Source organism: Herpailurus yagouaroundi, unplaced genomic scaffold (genome assembly GCF_014898765.1).
Source record: "Herpailurus yagouaroundi ecotype Mexico unplaced genomic scaffold, PumYag 100, whole genome shotgun sequence".
Lineage (NCBI taxonomy): Eukaryota > Metazoa > Chordata > Mammalia > Carnivora > Felidae > Herpailurus > Herpailurus yagouaroundi.
The window spans coordinates 83969865-83994506 of record NW_024412391.1 but is presented as its reverse complement, the minus strand read 5'-3'; the positions used below and the strand labels follow the sequence as shown (position 1 = coordinate 83994506).

Here is a 24642-nt window from a genome sequence, read left to right as displayed (position 1 = left end):
ACTTTAAGCAAGCAGAGACCAGCACTGGAATCGGAAGCATGGGTCTTTAGAGGTCCAGGCAGGCTGGTGGCATCAGGTAGTTAAACTCTAGGCTCTAGACTGGCGTTCAGGGTAACGCAGTTACTAGTACTAAGCCCAAGATAGAGCCAGGCAAGCAACCAGGATGACTCATGCCAAAGTCTAGAGTGCTTGCTTAGAACTTCTTAAGCACTACTTCTGCAGTCCAGAACTTCCACGGAATACTGTTTGTTTATAACAATAGAATTTGTTAAGCTCCATGGGTGGTAAGGAGAGTAATAGGAACTAACAAGCATAGCTTGAGAGGCAGTTCATTATGGTGACTCTGGAGCCAAACTTCCTGGTTCAACTCCTGGCTAATACTAACGGCAATATTTTGTTTAGCAAATTTTAATCAATTTGTGTATAAACACTAGAATAGTATTGGGGGAACTGGAATAGACTCAGATCCTGGCCCTGAATCTAACTATCCATGCTACTTTGGGGAAACTGCTCAAACTTTTAAGGCCTCAGGGTGCAGGTTTCTAAAATTGAGACGGTTGTAAGATTACTGAAATGTACACTTTAAGTGCTTTCTGGCAATCTTCCAAATCCTCATGCTCTTCAAAGGGTGCCCAGGCTTTTCTTGCTTTAAAGCCTGAAAAATTACTATGTAATCCTGACCTAAAACATTATTCCCATTGTGGAGTTGAGGAAATGGAAGTCTAGCGAGTTTGAATAATTTGTTTAAAATCACACAGCTAAATTAGTGGTAAGGTTGGGATTCGATTTCAGTTTTGCCAATTCTACAGCTGTGTATTTCCTACTTCTCTGTTATTTTGTCATTTGCCTTGATTCCTGTGTGGAAGCCAGGTCACAAATGCTCAGTACCTTCATATTTACCCACTCTGCCATTTCCAAGGTGATACTCTGAATTGTCATTTATTCAGCTCCCTCCCACTGAAGCATCCCCTTCTCTGTTACTCATGGTGCTGTCAGACCATCTGGTCTAAGTCCATCGCTCACTCCTGGTAAATGTCTCCTACATGTCTGTGTTCCAGCAGTAGCTCCTGACTTCTATCTGAAATAAAATTCTAATGTATTCGCTCATTTCACCTATGTTACACCTATGTTACAATGAAAAAATTTTCACCTATGTTACAATGAAAAAAAATTAAGTATGCATGAAGTTGGTGCTAAAATGATAATAAACAACAAAGGATGAAATAAGTATCAGGAAAGTAAAAACTCCAGTCATTATTTTCCATTCCATTATTTATATTTAGGTCTTTATGAGACAAGGAAGATGATTTTCATGTCTAAACACTGGAACAACCTAAATCATTTTAATATAACTACAGTCGTTATCATGTTCTAAAGGAGATTCTAAAGGAATATGAATGGAAAAATAGTACTTAATATTTAGCTTTCAGAATACAGATACATCTCAGAGAAACTGTGACCCCAGTGTATGTATATTTGAGGTAATATTTGTATACTTAGTAACTCTCACAGCGATGGGAAACATTGCTCTTTGGATACGCTCTACATTAGCTTTCTAAGTCAAGAATTCCACATTGTCGTAAAATAATTTTAACTTCGGTGTATGGCAGTTATGCAAATAGATGTAAACTTCATTATCAGATGAATTTTAAAAAGGTATAATGCCTACTTATTATGTGGTATTAACACAAATGTCAACGGAAACAGTCCAACAGATATAGAAGCACAGTAACAAAAATATAATTATCAATATAGCTGTTTTACAAGAGTAAACTATAGTATCATCAGACTTATAAAAAAGAACAACTAAGGTCATTGTTTTTATTTTTTTGCTCTTCATGACTCTTCCCCATATATATAATGGCTAATTCTGATCATTTGTCCTTATTTAATCTATGAACAAATCTGCTGATACTGAATACTATTTTCAAATACATCAGCGTTATTGTCATCTGATTAAATAGATTATTATTACTGAAAACACATCACAGCTTTTAAGGCTATTAATGATTTCATCAACTTAAAAATCAATTTGGGAAGTAACTGGCTATAAATTTTTCTTTTTATTAGTAAACAGTCACCATATAACCAGTGTTCCTCTTAATATCTTACTAGGGTGCTAAACATGCTTATATTTTACAGAAGAGCTGGAATATAGACTTGACGATATATCTGAAACATCATCAACTATTGTGACAACACCGTTAGGATAACAGGCTATATGTGGCATTAAAAAAATTATTGGCTGGTCATAAATGGTACCTTTTACTGAACTGAATTTTAAATTATTCTACAGGCCAACACGATAACAAATTTGTCATCTTCACATGGTATGTCGCCATCATCTTTCAAGGTTCACAGGCCTTTCTTACTGTCTTTCCCCAAGCGATTCTGCAAGAAAAAAAATGACTCAAGTAGCTACAGCCAAGAGTGAAAAACAGATTCATTGATATGACAAGGAGTTTTTAAAAAAATTCTCTTTTCTGTGTATGGTTATTAATTATGAGAATAATCAAATATGAAAATAGGGATTGAGAACATTTCAAACTTAAACTACAAAGTTTGTGGGTTTTACTTGAAAAAGGGGGAAAAATAACATTCTTGATCAATTCATTTGTTTTCTTGCCTTAATCTACTTTGCTTTTGTTTCACAGGTTATACCAGGAAAACAAAATTTCTAAAATTCCCCTCTTACAAACTCAATTAAGATTTTTGGCAAGGAAAGAATGAGGGGAAACAAAAACCCCAGATGGGATGGCCTTTTGTGTGTGTGTGTGTTTGTTATGCAGATATTTGCCCATAGAATTCAGTTCTCAAATTATACTCTTTGCTGATCAGAGATAACTATAAAATATCATTTAAAACTGGAAGAAAATGGGATCGAAATTAACCTTTAGAAATTATTTGCACTCAAGAAAGCCAAGTCTACACTGAGGAAAAAAAACCTCATCAAATGGAGTTGTAGCATTATTGCTCGTACATGAGAAGTTCATCTAGCTCTTGTTCAGGCTGAGTATTAATGCTTTCAGAGCAACTTTAGTAACATTAACATTACGCAACCAAATCAGGATTAGAGGAAGTATTTTGAATGATAAGGTACCACTTTCACATGTTTATATATATCTTACCACTTCAGATAAATATCACAGCTTTAACTACTGAATGGGAGAAGATATTTGCAAATGATGTATCTGATAAGAGGTTAATAACTAAAATATATAAAGAACTTATGCGGGGCACCTGGGTGGCTCAGTCGGTTTAGCGTCAGACTTTGGCTCAGGTCATGATCTCATGGTTTGTGAGTTTGAGCCCCGCATTGGGCTCTCTGCTATCAGCCCAGAGCCAGCTTCAGATCCTCTGTTCCCCTCTCTCTCTGCCCTTCCCCTACTCATGGGCTGTCTCTCTCTCAAAAATAACACCAAACTTCAACACCAATAAAACTAAACTCAATACCAAAAAAACTAAATAACCTGATTAAAAATGGGTGGAGAACCTGAACAGACATTTTTCCAAAGAAGACCTACAAATGGCCAACAGACACATGAAAAGATGCTCAACATCACTCATTATCAGGGAAATGCAAATCAAAACCACTATGAGATATCACTTTACACCTGTCAGAATGATTAAAATAAAAACTACAATAAATAACAAGTGTTGTCAAGGAAGTAGAGTTAAAAGAGACCCCATGCACTGTTGGTAGAAAAATAAACTGGTACAGCCACTCTGAAAACAGTACGGAGGCTCCTCAAAAAAACTAAAAATAGAAGTACTTTATGACCTAGTATTCCATTACTGGGTATTTACCCAAAGAACAAAAACACTAATTCAGAAAGATATATGCACCCCCATGTTTACTGTATTATTTACAATAGCTAAGATACATAAACAACCCAAATGTCCATCTACAGATGAAAGGATAAAGAAGATGTGATGTGTGTGTGTGTGTGTGTGTGTGTGTGTGTGTGTGTGTGTGTGTATTACTCAGCCATAAAAAAGAAGGGAATCTTGCCATTTCCTACAACATGGGTAGATCTAGAGAGTGTAATACTAAGCAAAATAAGACAGACAGGGAAAGACAAATACCATATGATTTCACTCATATGTGGAATTTGAGAAACAAAACAAATGAACAAAGTAAAAAAGAGACAAACAAAAATACAGAGTCTTAAATACAGAGAACAATTGCCAGAGGGGAAGTGGGTGAGGGACGGGTGAAAGAGGTGAAGGGAGTAAGAGTACACCTGTGATGAGCACTGAAAACTGTACAGATTGTTGAATCATTATATATCTAAGACGAATATAACACTGTATGCTAATTATACTTCAATTTAAAAAAAGGAGATAATCTTGTGTTTATCCAAAATTAAAGTGGACATAAAGATAAAAGTCACAGCTTTAATGGAGCGGTTATTCAGGACAAGTTCCTTAAGTGAGGGTGACTCCAAAATGAAATTCGAAAACTGCCAGATGCTGATGGGTTTGTGCTGCCCATAATCCTTAGTTAGTTTTGCTTTCCCTTTTCTAGAAGAGAGACATGGCAAACAAGGAAAGGCAAAGACTCTGTATTGACGAGATTGTTTTCTAATATTTATTTAGTATTTGTATCAGGGAGGAGACCAGATTTAAAATGGATTTAAATTATGCAAAGTGGAATCTGTTTATGGTAAGGAAACGAGCTTTCCCCCTTCTGCTTTTATTATCATAATAGTTTAAGTCATTTTATGATTATTTTATTTAAAGTAAATCAACTGTGTAATACTGAGAAGGCTAAATTTCCCAAGAACTTGAAGATATAATTCAATCATTAAGGTTGGTTTCACAAACGACAATTTGATACAGCTTTTTACTATAGATGGCCTACAGCAATCATTTTGCTTCTCAAGTAGCGTTAAGAAGGTAAATATAAAAGTGTAAGAGTCACTTTAAAGAAAATGGGAGTCATTTAATGACACTTAAATCTCAGAATCTTCTACAAGTTCTCATACCGGACAATGGAGGGTGAGTGGGAAAAAAAAAACGTGTCCAATCAAGAGGTAACTACTAGTGTCTTGTAGGGCTATAGAGCTTTTCTTGTTTAAAAACATTTAAAGTGCCTTAGACAGGGTCTGGTTTAATGCTCAAGTATTATAACCCTCATTTAAGAAACGAAGAAGTCAAGGTGCTAGATGCCAAGTCATCCCCCCGGGGTTTACAGAACTGCCAAAGTATGGGGCTGAGAGCGTTCTTTCTTTTTTAAATTCAAACAGGTATTTATTATGGGAAGCTGGTTTTACAGGTGGTGAAAGAGTAGATGCATTGGAACAGTGTGGTAAGACACCTCAGGGATTAGCACAAAACCACCATTCTTTGGGCTAGAGGGACAAGGGGGGAGACCCGGTTCTGGATCCCAGGAGCTAGGGCCACCATGTGGCAGCTGCCCAGTGGGTACCAGGACCATGGGAAAAGATGGTGCTGCTGCTGCAGATGCTACTGAAACAGAGCAGTGGGAAGTCCCCGGCACTGCCCCTCCTGCCTTCAGTCCCCTGCTAGTGCCTCCCACTGCTGAACCTGCCCAGAAGACAGCATGGGAGCTTGGGAAATGTGGCTCTCTGAGATTGAGTAGAGTGGAAGTGGGAAGACAACAGATCCAAGAGCAGAGTCTAGTGACCAACACAGGGAGTTCTTAATGATGGGGCAACTGGAGAAAAATTACTGGGTTTTGGATTTTATTTTTTTTAAGTTTATTTATTTTGAGAGAGAGAGAGTGCAAGCAGGGTAGGGGCAGAGAGAGAGAGAGAGAGGGAGAGAAAGAGAATCCCAAGCAGGCTCCATGCTGTCAGCACAGAGCCTGACATGAACCATGAGGCCATGACCTGAGCCAAAACCAAGAGCTGGATGCTGAACCGACAGCCACCCCGATGCCCCAAGGTTTCATGATTTTGAATTCAACTTTGAATCCTATCAATTTCTAGTTCAGTGACTTTAGGTACATTATATAACATCTCTGAGACTTGTTTTCCTCACCCACAAGATAGGGTATTAAAATATTTTAATTTAGTGGGCTGTGATTAAAGTAAACAGAATAATATATGAACCCATTAACTAAGTGCTTGGTCTAGAGCATATCCTCAGTAAATGTCATTCATTAAATCTTTCAAAAATAAAAGAAGAAACTGGATCAAGACCTTAAATGCACTAGTGGACAAGGCCCAACTCTCAGCATGGCACCTGGCATATCCAGGATGGGTCATTTTTCAAAGAAATAGGAATAAAAACTACTTTCTTGGGAAGGAATTAGTCAGAGAAACTATTTAACATCTGTTAACAAGAATGCATCAGCTCCAAGAAGAAGGAATTTGGGGAGGGGAAAGAAAATGGGTTGTCACATATACTCTTCAGGGATTAAGAGAAGCATGAGCTGTTACCACGATGGGGACATTCAGCAATCACCACTGGCCATAACAAAATGAGAGAATATTCCTGCTTCTCTTTTCTCCATTCAGGGATCTAAACGTTTCTGAAATTCTGGCAAAGTCCACTGGTGGGGATATGCATCCTTTTGACCTTACAAATGGGAGGGGGAAAAAAAGTTCCATTTCTAGGCAAAAGGCTTCTGAAGTGTTCTTTCATTTTCCATGGCAGATCTTGAAGGATGCCCTGGAGAAATACTCATCATGCCATGGTGAAGTCAGCAATTTTCAGGACCCGTGTTTTAGAGATGGGGAAAAGGTGGTCTTGTTGAGAATCTAACCATCTACTTTAGGCCATGTGAGCTGGGCTCTCCGTATCCTGGGTTTGAAGCACACAGGGGATACCCTTCTCTGGAATACCCTAATGTCAAAAGTTAGTTAAATCAAACATGCAACTCAACTAGGGATACCAGATGGTAAATGTGCTCTGGTTTCCTTCTTGATTGGCTCTAAATCAAGGCCAAAGTGGCTGGTTGAGAATAAGTCAGTTTCAGCAAAACTTCTACAGAGTAATGTATACTGATGATGATACTTACAATAGGTATCATTTCTTGAGTGTCTCCTATCAGCCAGGCACAGTGCTAAGTACCCTACACATTCTATTTAATTCTTGCCACAACCCAGTGGGCCAGGTGTTACTATTATCCTGGTTTCACAAGTGAAGAAAAGTAAGATGCAGAGGTGTACCCTAACATGCTTGGGATCATACAGTATGAGAGTTAGAGTCATTCCAGGTCTGTCTGACTCTAAGGCCTATGGGTATAGCACCTGCTTGCCTTTTGCCAGGCGGAGTGATGGACCCTGGAGATTCAATGACCATGAAGAGGCAGTGAAGTGAGTCCTGGGACCAGGGGTTCTTCTACAGTGAAGTAACTGCACAGCTGTAATTGCTAAAAAGCCCCGATTGAGGAGCACCTGGGTGGTGCAGGTGGTTAAGTGTCCGACTCTTGATCTCGGCTCAGGTCAGGATCTCATGGTTCGTGAGTTTGAGCGCCCATATCGGGCTCTGTGCTGAGGGTGTGGAGCCTGGTTGGGATTCTGTCTCTCCTTCTCTCTCTGCCCCTCCCCTGCTTGTGCTCTCTATCTCTCAAAAAAAAAAAAAAAAAAAAAATCCAAATTCTTAGGATAAGCCCATCCTGAAAGCAGGAGGGAAAGGAAGGACCAGGGCTGCCTCGGGAATGGCGTCTCCCCTGAACTCTCTGACATGCAGTCAGAGAGTGGCTGGGAAATCAGTTCAGAGTAGGGCCTGGCAAACCAAGAGGGAAGGGACAGGCAAGCTTAGCCTGGATGAGTGCAGGGCACAGACTCTTGCTGGACTGGAGGGGAAGAGAAAAAGAATTATTGCCCTGGACTCTGTGACTTTAACAACAAAAAGGTTTTTTACATTTCTATCTTTTAAATCCACACTGGAGGTAAATCACGGATTTGAATGCCATAGGTTTTGACCTCAGATGTTTAAACACTGGGATAGAAGGAGTAGTGAGTAGTCATGAAGATGAGCCTTCAATTTTTTACCTTATTTTGGCACGAATAGAGCAAACATTGCCAACAGCAAAACTGAATGTTTATAGAACCAGCTTGTTTTTTGATGCTGCCATTTTTGTGGCTCAGTTCTTGTGCTTACAATCCCACTAAAACTAGAACGCAATCAGTTAGCATGTCAGTAATTCTCTATGTGATGACTGTCCTGTGTTTTCAGGCGATATCCTCATCTTCACCCCCTTGGTAAAAATCTGGTTTCCTTCATCATTTTTAAAAAGGCAGGACAGGGGCACCTGGGTGGCTCAGTCAGTTGAGTGTCCAACTTTGGCTCAGGTCATGATCTCATGGTTCATGGGTTCAAGCCCCGCATCAGGCTCTGTGCTGACAGCTTGGAGCCTAGAACCTGCTTTGGATTCTGTGTCTCCCTCTCTCTCTCTGCCCCTCCCCTACTTATATGCTCTGTCTCTTGGCTATCTCTCAAAAATGAATAAATGTTAAAAAAATTTTTTTTAAAGCCAGGATTGAATACATCCTCTTGATTTGGGAAGGACAGATGACCCAAATGGTTGATTTAGTGATTACTATTTCAAAAAACTTAGGTCCATAAAGTAGATGTCACCCACCTGAAGTTCTGAGTGTTCTTTCAGAAGTCGATCGTATTCTTTTGAAAGTCGCTCTGATTGCATTTTCATTGTCATCACATCATTCTGTGCCTTAGAAAGGGCTAGAAAACATGGAATAGAATTAAAAAATTTTTACTTTGAAATATTTTTAAGTTTACAGAAAAGCTGCAAGACTTAAATAGAAAACTCCTTTGTAGCTCTTACTCAAGTTCACCAACTGTTAAGATGCAATATATTTGTTACTGTATTCTCTCACCACACATGCACAACTGTTTTCTTGAATCATTTAAGAGTAAGTTATAGACATCATGCCCCTTTACTCCTTAATACTTCATTGTGTATTTCTTGGGGCACCTGGGTGGCTCAGTCGGTTAAGTGTCTGACTTTGGCTCAGGTCATGATCTCAGTTTGTGAGTTTGAGCCCTGCATCAGGCTCTGTGCTAACAGCTTGGAGCCTGGAACCTGCTTCAGATTCTGTGTTTCCCTCTCTCTCTGCTCCTCCCCCGCTCATGCTCTGTCTTTCTCTCCTTCAAAAATAAATAAACATTAAAAAAATTTTAAAAATAAAAATTAAAAAAAATTAAAAAATAAAAAAATATACTTCATTGTGTATTTCTTTTTTTTTTAATTTTTTTTAACGTTTTTATTTATTTTTGGGACAGAGAGAGACAGAGCATGAACGAGGGAGGGGCAGAGAGAGAGGGAGACACAGAATCGGAAACAGGCTCTAGGCTCCGAGCCATCAGCCCAGAGCCTGATGCGGGGCTCGAACTCACGGACCGCAAGATCGTGACCTGGCTGAAGTCGGACGCTTAACCGACTGCGCCACCCAGGCGCCCCTCATTGTGTATTTCTTAAGAACAAAGCTATTCTGTAACATAATCAGAGCATAGTTAGCAAATTAGGAAATTTAACATCAGTACTTTTTATCTAATCTGCCATTCATATTCCAATCTTGGCTACTGTCCCAATTATGTCCTCTCACTATGTTTTTTTGAGTCTAGATCCAGCCCTAGATCAAAGATTAGCATTAAGTTGTCACATTTCTTTGGTTTCCTTTAATCTAGAATAGTTCCTCAGCCTTCCCCCTGCATTCTTCTCCCCTTTCGTAACACTGACATTTTAAATAAAGGCCACTTTTTTTTTTTTTTTTTTGAAAGAGACAGAGCGCATTGGGGAGGGACAAAGGGAGAGGGGAGACAGAGCATCTGAAGTGGGCTCTGTGTTGACAGCAGAGACCCTGACACGGGGCTCAAACTCACAAACCATGAGATCATGACCTGAGCTGAAGTTAGATGCTTGACTGACTGAGCCACCAAGACACCCTCAGGCCACTTTTTTCTTAAATGGAATGTTTTTCATTTTGATTTTGTCTGATGTTTCCTCATGATTAAATTCAGGTTATGCATCTTAACTTACATACAAATGATGCTGACTTGTCTCTCAAGGTACCACATCCAGAGACCCATCTGCCTCTCACTGGTTTTTCTATTTATACTTATTTTCTTCTTTGTAAACTAAGAAGCAGTGTGTGGGAAGAAAAGACTATGTAACTTTCTTGCTCCTTATGAAAACTATCCCCTCATAGTTAGCACCCATTGAAAATTCTTGCCTAAACCAACCTTTATTGTGATGGTAGCACACTGGTGATTTTCCAACTTCACCATCTCATCCACATTTACCAGTCAGCATTCTACTCTAAAGAAGGGCCTTCCATTATCCATCCACCCATCCATCCACCCATCCATCCATCCATCCATCCATCCATCCATCCTAAGTATGAACACATAGGTTATGTTTTCAACAGTTTATAATTCATAACTGCACTAGCCAGATATGGCTAGTGGGAAGGCTGTCAAGCTGGCTCTTATGTCCTCTCACTATGTCTCTATCATTTTTTGAGTACCCTAGTTTCTTGCATAAGATGTTCCAGTCTTATCCTAACTGTTTCCTGATTCATCCTAGACTCAAGCATTACAGTACAGAATTTATTAGAATGGTCTGCTTTTGAAAAAACTGAGAGGGGGATATTTTATTATACTTACTAAGGGACGAACAGCCCATTTTCCTTAAAAGCAAAGACAATCACTTTCTTATATAAAATTGAAAGATTTAGGGGTGTGGGACACTTAAAGGCTTTACCTCAAGATGATACACAAAAATGGATCTATATTAGCCTCTGTCTACCAAGGAGGTATAGTGTAAGACAGCAGTTAAAAATAAGTTAAAAATAAGCAGTTAACTTCTAAGATAGAAGTTACACACACACACACACACACACACACACACACACACACACTAACTTAGCACATTGTAGAGAAGATAATGAGTAAATGTGTAGAAAGGAAGAGTAGCACAAGATGGACTGGATAAATTCTGGGAATCCTGAACTAACTCTACTCTACATACAATTCTGCATATGTAGTCTTTAGAAGTTCTGAATTTGTAAATATTTTAGGGTAGAAGTTTAAGTAAAAGAAAGTGGGATTTATAAATGTAAGAGTCACTTTTCTGGCACAGTTGAATGAAATTATAGGTTCTATTTATAAACAATCTGTTTCCTCTTCCTCTTGAAAAGCCATCATATGGGCATTTTTATATATAAGTATATAAGTCACTTTCAACTAAAGTGGCTTTTGTATTGGCACTTTCTAAGACAATGTTGTCAAATTAAACTTCCTGTGTTGTAGAACATTTAGTGGACAATACAGATGTAGAACATCTGTGCTAATATGGCAGCCACTAGCTATATGTGGCTATTAAGCACTTTAAATGTGGCTAGTGCAACTGAAGAATTTAATTTTAAATTATACTTAATTTTAATTAAATTTTGATTTAAACAGCCATGTGTAGCTAGTGGGTAGCCATATGGGATAGCTCTACATTATAATTTCTTTCATGTTATTTTTATAGATCCATAACTAAGTTAGGCATTAAAGGCTAAATTTAACAAATTTAATGTTGTCACTTGGTAAGGGTATAGGTTAGGTATGGAAGAGAGATCTTCGATAGTGGTTAGATTTCACTGGAACCACAGTCACAACATGAAGGTTTTCATATTAGTCTTTAATTTGGGTTCTATAAGGCATTTCCTAGAACCTACTTGAAAATATGAAACACAGTGTTAACTTCAAGACCTTACCATAAATGTTTAAAAGCCTGGATTTCTGGTGTATAAAAAGCAAAGAAGACTCTACAACTTAATAATGTCTTACTAGCCTACAGTGATGGTCCAAGACGGGTCCAAGAGGGTCCAAGATGGTAGGAAAGGAAGACCCTGAGCTTACCTTCTCCCGTAGACAGTAAATCTATAGCCACATGTGGAATAATCCCCTCTGAAGGGGACCTTGGATGAACAGGATGAACAGAGCCTCTACAACAGGGGACAGTACTGAGAAGGGCAGAAGAAGCGGAGATACAGTCTCACTAAGGAAAGAACCATATTCTTTTCTTTAATATATATATTTTTAATATTTTATTTATTTTTGAGACAGAAAGAGAGGGAGAGAGAACACATGCGAGCAGGGAGGGACAGAGAGAGAGGGGGCCAGAGGATCCGAAGCGGGCTCTGCACTGACAGCTTCGGGGATAACAGCAGAGAGCCTGAGATGGGGCTTAAACTCACCAACCGTGAGATCATGACCTGAGCGAAGTCGGAAGCTCAAAAGACTGAGCTACTCAGGCACCCCGAAAACCACATTCTAGGAATGGCATTCTATGATACAGAAGGATCACAAAAGCATTGAACTTTTCCGTGAGGGGCAAGAGATTTGAGTTCCACATCAGGTACCAAAACCCTTAGATCCTGCACAGAAGAGATGGGCCTCCAAAACACCTGGCTTTGAAAAGCAATAAGGAATACGTCTAGGAAAACTAGAATTGCAGGGGAAAAGAAAGCCCCACTCTTAGAGTTCACATGTAGACTTACTTGACCCCAAAATAAACACAAAAACACTGGATCAAAATTACATAGACTACAGGTGAAGGGGACCCACTTACTAATCTTGGAGCGCCTGCTGGAGAGACAAAAGGCAGCTAGGCGTCTGCTTGGGGACTTAAGACACTGGTGGCAGCCATTTTTGCTGTCTTGTTCTGCTGTGCTGATTCCGGCCCCGGCGGATGCCATTTGGGAATCATCCCTGTATACTGCAAATGCCAGAGGGTGCCTACCGCTGGTATCTTGACTACCAGCACATTTGTAGTAGTCAAGACCAGGTGTACAGCCAGCTGGACTGGGAGCCAGACCCACTTACTAGTGTGCCCACAACCGTTCTGCCCTGTCACATCAGGAGGGCACATGCAGCCCACATGGGAGACCTGCTTCTGGTGGCCAGAGGAGATTATGCTTCTTGGCTCCACAGGATATCTCCTACATAAGGCCACTCCTTTAACACTGGGAAATGTGTGTCGTGATGGGCACTGGGTATTGTAAGTGTTGAATCGCTGGATTCTACACCTGAAACTTATATTTCACTGTATGCTAACTGACTAGAATTTAAATAAAAACTTAAAAAAGAAAAAGAAAAAAAAAAGATTGGGAACTGTAGCTGAACTACTGAACACCTAAAAACAAATACAGAGCTAGGCCAAATGAAAAGACACAGAAATGTGTTCCAAACAAAAGAGCAAGGCAAACCTCAGAGAAAGAACTAAATGAAAGGGAATTAAGCAATAAAAGTGAAAAAGAGTTCAAAATAATGGCCACAAAGAAGATTATCAAATTTGGGAGAAGACTAGATGAACACACAGTAAGACCTTCAACAAAGAGAAAATATAAGAAAATACCAATCAAATATAAAGAATACAATAACAGAAATAAAAAAATACACTGGAGGGGATAAACTGAAGATTTGATGATACAGAAGAACAGATCAGTGATCTGGGTAGTGAAAGTCACCCAAACTGAACAGAAAAAAAAAGAAAGGAAGAAAGGAAGGAAGGAAGGAAGAAAAAGAAAAAAAAGGAATTTAAAAATAAAGGCACTTTAAGGGACCAATGGGACAACATCGAGTACTAACATTTACATTATAGGGGTTCTAGAAGGAGAAGGGAAAGAGAAAGGGGCATAAAACATATTTAAAGAAATCACTGCTGAAAAATTCCCTAAGCTAAGGAAGGAAATACATGCCCAGGTCTAAAAAGCAAGGCTCCTAAACAGGTGAACTCAGAAGAGATCTACACCAAGACAAATTATAATTACAATGTCAAAAACTAAGAAATCTTAAAAGTAACAAGAGAAAAGCAATTAGTTGCATATAAGGGAATCCCCATGAGGAAATGAGCTAATTTTTTTTCAGATTTTTTTTTTAATGTTTATTTATTTTCGAGAGAGACAGAGACAGAGCTTGAGCAGGAGAGGGGCAGACAGAGAGGGAGACACAGAATCTGAAGCAGAATCCAGGCTCTGAGCTGTCAGCACAGACCACAAGATCATGACCTGAGATGAAGTCGGATGCCTGACTGAGCCACCCAGGAGCACCCCCCCGCCGCTTTAAAAAAATTTTTTTTTAATGTTTATTTATTTTTGAGAGAGATAGAGACAGAGCTTGAGTGCGGGATAGGGCAGAGAGAGAGAGGGAGGGCAATGAGCTAATTTTTCAACAGAAACTTTACAGGCTGGCAGGGAGTGGCACAATATATTCACAGTGCTGAAAGGAAAAAACTTATAACCAAGAATATTCTAATCGGCAATGTTATCATTCAGAATTGAAGGCGAGATAAAAAGTTTTCCAACCAAACAAAAGTTAAAGGTTTACCACTACTAAACCAGCCTTTACAAAAAAATATCAAAAGGTCTTCTTTAAGAGGAAAAGAAAAGGCCATAACTAGAAATAAAAAAATATATACGAAAGAAAAAAAATCTCCCTGGTAAAGGCAAACATATGGTGAAGGTTCAGCCATGTATAAAGCTGGTATGAAGGTTAAAAGACAAAAGTAGTAAATAAGCTGTATCTATAATTAGTTAAGGATACACAAAACAAAAAGATGTACAACATGATGTAAAAAACATAAAACGTCAGGAGTGGGGACAGTAAAAATGTAGTGTTTTTAGAATTTGTTCAAGCTTAAGTGCTCATCAATTTAAAATAAACTGCTATATACACAGGTTGTTATACATGAATCTCATGGTAACCACAAATCAAAAACCTTTATTAGATACACAAAAAATAAAGAGAAAGGAATCCAAACATAACACTAAAAAAGTTACCATATCACAAGGGAAAAGAGCAAGAAGAAAGGAATAGAGAACTGCAAAACAACCATTAAACAATTTTTAAAATGGCAGTAAGTAAGCTGGGGCTCCTGGGTGGCTTAGTTGGTTGAGCGTCTGACTTTGGCTGAGGTCATGATCTCGCAGTTTGTGAGTTCTAGCCTCGTCTCGGGCTCTGTGCTGACAGCTCAGAGCCTGGAGCCTGCTTCTGATTCCTGTGTCTCCCTATCTCTCTGCTCCTCCCCTCTTCACGCTCTCTGTCTCTGTCTGTCTCTTTCAAAAAAAAAATATGAAAACAATAATTACTTAAAATTATTTTTAATGTTTATTTTTGAAAAGAAAGCTGGGCTAAGCAATACTTCTATCAGACAAACTAGACTTAAAACAAAGGCTGTAATAAGAAAGAGTATTACATAAAGATAAAGGGATCAATTAGAGAAGGAATTATAACATTTCTAAATATGTATGCACCTAACATAGAAGCACCAAGATATATAAAGCAAATATTAACAAATGCAAAGAGAGAAACTGAAACTAACACTAGTAGGGGACTTTAGCATCCACTTACATCAATGGATAGATCACCCAGACAGAAAATTAATAAGGAAATATTGGCTTTAAATAACACATTAGGTCAGATGAACTTAATATATACAGAGCATTCCATCTAAAAACAGCAGAATATACATTATTTTCAAGTATACACAAAACACCCTCCAGGACAGATCACATGTTAGGCCACAAAATAAGTCTCAATAAATTAAACAAGACTGAAATCGTATCTAACAAGAGATGAAGAAGGGCATTATATAATAATTACAGGGTCTATCCATCAAGAAGAACTAACAATTATAAATGTCTATGCGCCAAATACTGGAGCCCCCAAATATATAAAACAATTACTCACAAACATAAGCAACCTTATTGACAAGAATGTGGTAATTGCAGGGGGACTTTAATACCCCACTTACAATAATGGATAGAAGAAACAAGGGCCCTGAATGATACATTGGATCAGATGGACTTGACAGATCTATTTAGAACTCTGCATCCCAAAGCAACAGAATATACTTTCTTCTCGAGTGCACATGGAACATTCTCCAAGATAGATCACATTCTGGGTCACAAAACAGCCCTTCATAAGTATAAAAGAACTGAGATCATACCATGCACACTTTCAGACCACAATGCTATGAAACTTGAAATCAACCACAAGAAAAAGTCTGGAAAAATTTCAAAAGCATGGAGGTTAAAGAACACCCTACTAAAGAATGAATGGGTTAACCAGGCAATTAGAGAAGAAATTAAGAAATATATGGAAACAAATGAAGATGAAAATACAACAATCCAAACGCTTTGGGATGCAGCAAAGGCAGTCCTGAGAGGAAAACACATTGCAATCCAGGCCTATCTCAAGAAACAAGAAAAATCCCAAATACAAAATCTAACAGCACACCTAAAGGAAATAGAAGCAGAACAGCAAAGGCAGCCTAAACCCAGCAGAGGAAGAGAAATAATAAAGATCAGAGCAGAAATAAACAATATAGAATCTAAAAAAACTGTAGAGCAGATCAACGAAACCAAGAGTTGGTTTTTTGAAAAAATAAAGAAAATTGATAAACCTCTAGCCAGGCTTCTCAAAAAGAAAAGGGAGATGACCCAAGTAGATAAAATCATGAATGAAAATGGAATTATTACAACCAATCCCTCAGAAATACAAGCAATTATCAGGGAATACTATGAAAAAATATATGCCTACAAACTGGACAACCTGGAAGAAATGGACAAATTCCTAAACACCCACACACTCCCCAAACTCAAACTGGAGGAAATAGAAAGCTTGAACAGACCCATAACCAGCGAAGAAATTGAATCGGTTATCAAAAATCTCCCAACAAATAAGAGTCCAGGACCAGATGGCTTCCCAGGGGAGTTCTACCAGACGTTTAAAGCAGAGATAATACCTATCCTTCTCAAGCTATTCCAAGAAATAGAAAGGGAAGGAAAACTTCCAGACTCATTCTATGAAGCCAGTATTACTTTGATTCCTAAACCAGACAGAGACCCAGTAAAAAAAGAGAACTACAGGCCAATATCCTTGATGAATATGGATGCAAAAATTCTCAATAAGATACTAGCAAATCGAATTCAACAGCTTATAAAAAGAATTATTCACCATGATCAAGTGGGAATCATTCCTGGGATGCAGGGCTGGTTCGACATTTGCAAATCAATCAATGTGGTACATCACATTAATAAAAGAAAAGATAAGAACCATATGATCCTGTTAATCGATGCAGAAAAAGCATTTGACAAAATTCAGCATCCTTTCTTAATAAAAACCCTCGAGAACGTCGGGATGAAGGAACATACTTAAACAACATAAAAGCCATTTATGAAAAGCCCACAGCTAACATCATCCTCAATGGGGAAAAACTGAGAGCTTTCCTCCTGAGATCAGGAACACGACAGGGATGTCCACTCTCACCGCTGTTGTTTAACATAGTGTTGGAAGTGCTAGCATCAGCAATCAGACAACAAAAGGAAATCAAAGGCATCCAAATTGGCAAAGATGAAGTCAAGCTTTCGCTTTTTGCAGATGACATGATATTATACATGGAAAACTCGACAGACTCCACCAAAAGTCTGCGAGAACTGATACATGAATTCAGCAAAGTTGCAGGATACAAAATCAATGTACAGAAATCAGTTGCATTCTTATACACTAATAATGAAGCAACAGAAAGACAAATAAAGAAACTGATCCCATTCACAATTGCACCAAGAAGCATAAAATACCTAGGAATAAATCTAACCAAAGATGTAAAAGATCTGTATGCTGAAAACTATAGAAAGCTTATGAAGGAAATTGAAGAAGATATAAAGAAATGGAAAAACATTCCGTGCTCATGGGTTGGAAGAATAAATATTGTTAAAATGTCAATACTACCCAAAGCTATCTACACATTCAATGCAATCCCAATCAAAATGGCACCAGCATTCTTCTTGAAGCTAGAACAAGCAATCCTAAAATTCATATGAAACTACAAAAGGCCCCGAATAACCAAGGTAATTTTGAAGAAGACCAAATAAGGAGGCATCACAATCCCAGACTTTAGCCTCTACTACAAAGCTGTAATCATCAAGACAGCATGATATTGCCACAAAAACAGACACATAGACCAATGGAATAGAATAGAAACCCCAGACCTAGACCCACAAAAGTATGGCCAACTAATCTTTGACAAAGCAGGAAAGAACATCCAATGGAAAAAAGACAGTCTCTTTAACAAATGGTGCTGGGAGAACTGGACAGCAACATTCAGAAGAGTGAAACTAGACCACTTTCTTACACCATTCACAAAAATAAACTCAAAATGGATAAACGACCTGAATGTGAGACAGGAAACCATCAAAACCCTAGAGGAGAAAGCAGGAAAAGACCTCTCTGACCTCAGCTGCAGCAATTTCTTATTTGACACATCTCCAAAGGCAAGGGAATTAAAAGCAAAAATGAACTATTGGAAGATAAAAAGCTTCTGCACAGCAAAGGAAACAATCAACAAAACTAAAAGGCAACCAATGGAATGGGAAAAGATATTTGCAAATGACATATCAGACAAAGGGCTAGTATCCAAAATCTATAAAGAGCTCACCAAACTCCACACCCAAAAAACAAATAATCCAGTGAAGAAATGGGCAGAACACATGAATAGACACTTCTCTAAAGAAGACATCCAGATGGCCAACAGGCACATGAAAAGATGGTCAACAGCGCTCCTCATCAGGGAAATACAAATCAAAGCCACACTCAGACATCACCTCATGCCAGTCAGAGTGGCCAAAATGAACAAATCAGGAGACTACAGATGCTGGAGAGGATGTGGAGAAACGGAACCCTCTTGCACTGTTGGTGGGAATGCAAACTGGTGCAGCCACTCTGGAAAACAGTGTGGAGGTTCCTCAAAAAATTAAAAATAGACCTACCCTATGACCCAGCAGTAGCACTGCTAGGAATTTACCCAAGGGATAGAGGAGTACTGATGCATAGGGGCACTTGTACCCCAATGTTTATAGCAGCACTCTCAACAATAGCCAAATTATGGAAAGAGCCGAAATGTCCATCAACTGATGAATGGATATAGAAATTGTGGTTTATATACACAATGGAGTACTCCGTGGCAATGAGAAAGAATGAAATATGGCCCTTTGTAGCAATGTGGATGGAACTGGAGAGTGTGATGCTAAGTGAAATAAGCCATACAGAGAAAGACAGATACCATATGGTTTCACTCTTATGTGGATCCTGAGAAACTTAACAGGAACCCATGGGGGAGGGGAAGGAAAAAAAAAAAAAAGAGGTTAGAGTGGGAGAGAGCCAAAGTATAAGAGACTCTTAAAAACTGAGAACAAACTGAGGGTTGATGGGGGGTGGGAGGGAGGGGAGGGGAGGGGAGGGGAGGTGATGGGTATTGAAGAGGGCATCTTTTGGGATGAGCACTGGGTGATGTATAGAAACCAATTTGACAATAAATTTCATATACTAAAAAAAAAAGACTAAAATCGTATCAAGAATCTTTTCTTGGGTGCCTGGGTGACTCAGTCGGTTGGGTGTCTGACTTTGGCTTAGGTCATGATCTCATGGTCTGTGAGTTCGAGCCCCACATTGGACTCTGTGCTGACATCTCAGAGCCTGGAGCTTGCTTTGCATTCTGTGTCTCCCTTTCTCTCTGCTCCTCCCCTGCTGGCTCACTGTCTCAAAAATAAATAAACATTAACAACAACAAAAAAAGAAACTTTTATGACCACAATGGTATGAAAGTAGAACTCCATTACAAGAAAAAAACCCGGAAAAAACACAAACAAATGGAAGTTAAATAACATGCTACTAAACTACTAACAGGTCAATGAAAAAAATCAAAGAGGAAATAAAAAAAAATACTTTGAGACAAATAAAAAGGGAAATACAGTGTTCTAAGATCTACAGGATGCAGTGAAAGCAATTCTAACAGGGAAGTTTATAGTGATACAGGCTTACCTCAAAAAAAAAAAAAAACAAAAATCTCAAACAATCGAATCTTACACCTAAGAGAACTAGAAAAAGCAGAACAAACACTGCTCAAAATTAGTAGAAGGAAGGAAATAATAAATATTAGAGTGCAATTTGTGAAAGAGAGACTCAATAAACAATAGAAAAGATCTACGAAACTAGGAGCTGGTTCTTTGAAAAGATAAACAGAATTAATAACCTGTACCCAGATTCATCAAGAAAAAGTGAGAGAAGATTCAAATAAAACCAGAAATGAAAGAAAAGTTACAATCAATACTACAGAAATACCAAGGATTATAAAAGAATACTATTAAAAGTTATGTGCCAACAAATTGGCCAGCCTAGAAGAAATGGATAAATTTTTATAAACATATAATCTTCCGTGACTGAATCAGAAACAAATAGAAAATCTGAGTAAACCAATTACTAGTAGTAAAATTAGAGTAATAAAACTCCCAACAAACTAAAATCCAGGACCAGACAGCCTCACACATGATTTCCATCAAACATTTAAAGAAGAGTTAATCCGTAATCCTCCTCAAACTATTCCAAAATAACATAACATAACATAAAAATGAAGAGGACAGAAAACTACCAAATTCATCCTATGAGGCTAGTATTACCCTGATACCAAAATCAAAGAGACTACAAAAAAAGAAAACTATAGGCTAATATTCTTAGTAAGTACAGGGGGAAAAATACTCAACAAAATATTAGCAAACTGCATCAATAATACTTTAAATGATCATACACCATGATCCAGTAGGATTTATTCTAGGGATGCAACGATGGTTCAATACCTGAAATCAATCAATGTGATACACCACATTAACAAAATGAAGGCTAAAAATCATATTATCATCTCAAAATATGGGAAAAAAGCATTTGACAAAATTCAGCATCCATTTATGATAAAACTTTCAACAAAGTGGATACAAAGAAAATGTATCTCAACATAATAAAGATCATACATGACAAACCCAGACCTAACATCACACTCAACAGTGAAAAGCTGTTTCCTTCTAAGATCAGGAACATGACAAGGATGCCCACTCTCACCACTTTTATTCAACATAATATTGGAAATCCTGGCCACAACAATTAAGCAGAAACCCATTTCTTTCTCCCTTCCTCTCTTTTTTCCTCCTTCCCTTCCCTCCTTTTGTCCTCTCTCTCTTCCCTCCTTCCTTCCTTTCTCACTCCCACTCTCTCTCTCTCCCTTCCTTTCCTTCTTGTTCTTTTCTTTCTTTCCTTCTCTCTCTTTCTTTCTTTATTTAATTTTTTTTTCAACGTTTATTTATTTTTGGGACAGAGAGAGACAGAGCATGAACGGGGGAGGGGCAGAGAGAGAGGGAGACACAGAATCGGAAACAGGCTCCAGGCTCCGAGCCATCAGCCCAGAGCCCGACGCGGGGCTCGAACTCACGGACCGCGAGATCGTGACCTGGCTGAAGTCGGACGCTTAACCGACTGTGCCACCCAGGCGCCCCTCTTTCTTTCTTAGAGAGAGAGAAAACACGATTGGGGGAGAGTGACAGAGGGGAAGAGAGAGATCTTAAGCAGGCTCCACGCTCAGTGAGGAGCCTGACGCAGGGCTCAATCCCACCACCCTGGGATCATGACCTGAGCTGAAATCAAGAGTCACTCAAATGACTGAGCCGCCCAGGTGCCCCAAGAAATGGCATTCAAATTGGAAATGAAAAGTAAAACTGTCACTATTTGCAGATGATATGATACTATATATAGAAAACATTAAAGCCTCCAAGAAAAAACTATACATAGAACTACCATATGATCTAGTAATTCCACTTTTAGGTATTTAGCCAAAGAAAATGAAAACACTATTTTGAAAAGACATATGCACCCTTATGTTCATGGCAGCATTATTTATAATAGCCCAAATTTGGAAGCAACCTAATGTCCATCAACAGATTAATGGATAAAGAAAATGTGGTATGTATACACACACACACACACACACACACACACACACACACACACAATGGAACATTACACAGTTATAAGACTGAAATGTAGCCATGTGTGATAACACAGATGGATCTAGGGGGTATTATGCTAAGTAAAACAAATTAGACATAAAAAGAAAAATACCATATAATTTCATTTACAGGTGGAATCTAAAAAGCAAATGAACAAACAAAACAAAAACAGATACAGAGAACAAACTGAGGGTTGCCAGACGGATGGGGATGTGGGGGAGATGGACAAAATAATTGAAGGGGATTAAGAGGTACAATCTTCCAGTTATAAAGAAGACATGGGGATTAATGTACAGCATAGGGAATACAGTCAATAATACTGTAACAACTTTGTATGGTGGTAGATGGTAACTAGACTTATTGTGGTGACATTTTATAATGCATATAAGTATCAGTTTACTGTATTATACATCTGAAACTAATACAGTACTGTCTGTCAATTATTCTTAAAAACCAAGAATGTTGGCCAGGAACTTGTATTGAATAGGAGTTAGTCTTAATGTTAAAAATGATTTGTACTTCTGATGCATAGGGGCACTTGTACCCCAATGTTTATAGCAGCACTCTCAACAATAGCCAAATTATGGAAAGAGCCTAAATGTCCATCCACTGATGAATGGATAAATAAATTGTGGTTTATATACACAACGGAGTACTATATGGCAATGAGAAAGAATGAAATACGGCCCTTTGTAGCAACGTGGATGGAACTGGAGAGTGTGATGCTAAGTGAAATAAGCCATACAGAGAAAGACAGATACCATATGTGTTCACTCTTATGTGGATCCTGAGAAACTTAACAGAAACCCATGGGGGAGGGGAAGGAAAAAAAAAAAAAGAGGTTAGAGTGGGAGAGAGCCAAAGCATAAGAGACTGTTGAGAACTGAGAGCAAACTGAGGGTTGATGGGGGGTGGGAGGGAGGAGAGGGTGGGTGATGGGTATTGAGGAGGGCACCTTTTGGGATGAGCACTGGGTGTTGTATGGAAACCAATATGACAATAAACTTCATATATTGAAAAAAAAAGATTTGTACTTAAATTTCTTACATGAGTAAATTACTCAGGAAATTCAATAAATCTTAGACATCAACTCATTAGTTACCTAAAGAGATCATTTTTCTCATGAATTTTTAGGAGACAGAATGAATCAGGTGTCCTACACATCTGTAAAAGAAGCTGAAAAACCACTTTGCAGCCTATCTAGAAGTTTCTCCTGATCACTACAGGGATGAAGGTATGACAAATCAAATGCAGGCAAATCCTGGTTTTTTGGCACTTATCAAGCCAAGGCATGATATGTGTTTCCTATGTTGTTTTGTATTTCAGTAGATGTTAATAAGCTGTCTTATTAATATTAATAAACTGTCTTATTTAATTCACTCCAATTAAGAGAGGCTGTTATTGTCTAGGATCCTACTGGACTGTTTCCCAGTCCTTTCTCTATCTCTTGTTTTTATAAAAATTACAATATTCTGTTTTGGATGCCTTCTACCTCCTTCTGGAACTGCCTTTGTGACTAAGGGATTATATAAACTTGTTATCTGACATTTGCATTTGCTTATTTCATCTTGAACTATTTTATTCTGGAAGCAGCATTTATAGGAAAGACATTATTAAACAAGGAAGCTTGAGGTGATACAGCTAAGTCACTATTTCAATTTTCTCATCTGCAAAAATGAGTTGCTATCACTTGCTGGTGGCTTTCTGGAAATGTGGAGATATTTCATGAGAATACTGGCCAGATTCAGTTAGAAACGTGGTTGTGTCCTAGTCACTAGGAACTTTCTGAGGCATATGCATTGGTTATTAATATAGAGAATAACCCCAATTAATGTTATAGTGACATTTAGTAAGCCAAAATGCTTGTGTAAAATATTTGTGTAAAAGGACCAGTAAGTAGGCCAAAAATATTTGTGGTTTTACAAAATGCTAAACTTACATTTATGGAGCTATTTGCAGAGTGGGAGAAGCTGGTAAGACAAATACACTGTGTAGATGTATCACTATGATTTCTACCTGAGATTAACAGGAACTACTAGCTAAGCTCTGCCAGGAAATCGAAAACAATTTTTAGAGGCATTAACAGGACAGCTAAAGTTGGCTGTTGTACAACAGTAACAAGGATTGCACCAGAGGAAACCATTTTTAATTTGAAAATTTTCCACACATTCAGTGTTGGTTTCTTTTCAGTATACTTGGTTTTATTTCTGAGACCTTGAGAGTGTGATATATTAGAGTTATTTAATACTTAATTTTCACAGGTACTATTCTTTTACCAGTGATCAATGACCAGACCGTTAATCTACTATAATGCCTCCAAGATACTAGGAAACCAGACACACAAACTTTGGTTCAGTAAGAAACATAAACTGTGTGTGTGTGTGTGTGTGTGTGTGTGTGTGTGTGTGTGTTTAAGTTTATTTATTCTGAGAGAGAGAGAGAGAGAGAGAGAGAGAGAGAGAGCGCGCGCACAAGTGTGTGAGGGATGGGCAGAGGGAGAAAGACAGAGAGAATCCCAAGTAGGCTCTGTGCCCTCAGCACACAGCCTGATGGGGGGCTTGATCTCACGAATCATGAGATGATGACCTGAGCTGAAACCAAGAATTAGATGCTTAACCGACTGAGCCACCCAGGCGCTCCAGTGGTTTAAATTTTATTACAGCTACTTTTTTTTTTCCGTACATGCCTATATTGCCAGATATATGTAGGTCAGGTCTGTTTTATTCATCACTTCAATTGTCACCCACTCTCTTTTAAGCTTACTTACATCTGCTAAGCTTTTTTTTTTTTTTTAATTTTTTTTTTCAACGTTTATTTATTTTTG

At 38.4% G+C, this 24642-nt stretch overlaps 1 protein-coding gene across 2 annotated transcripts in view; it reads right to left on the bottom strand.

Moving 5' to 3' along the window:
- Nucleotides 1–1262: 1262 nt before the first annotated feature.
- LOC121028884 (B-cell receptor-associated protein 29) overlaps nt 1263–24642 on the bottom strand; it is a 57625-nt gene continuing 34245 nt past the window's right edge. For both annotated transcript variants that reach the window (XM_040472934.1, XM_040472933.1), the window contains exons 7-8: nt 8558–8658; nt 1263–2391 (exon numbers count right to left, since the gene is read on the bottom strand). In XM_040472934.1, coding sequence (XP_040328868.1) covers nt 2356–2391; nt 8558–8658 — 137 coding nt within the window. In that variant the 3' untranslated portion in view covers nt 1263–2355. The remainder of the gene's footprint in view (nt 2392–8557; nt 8659–24642) is intronic.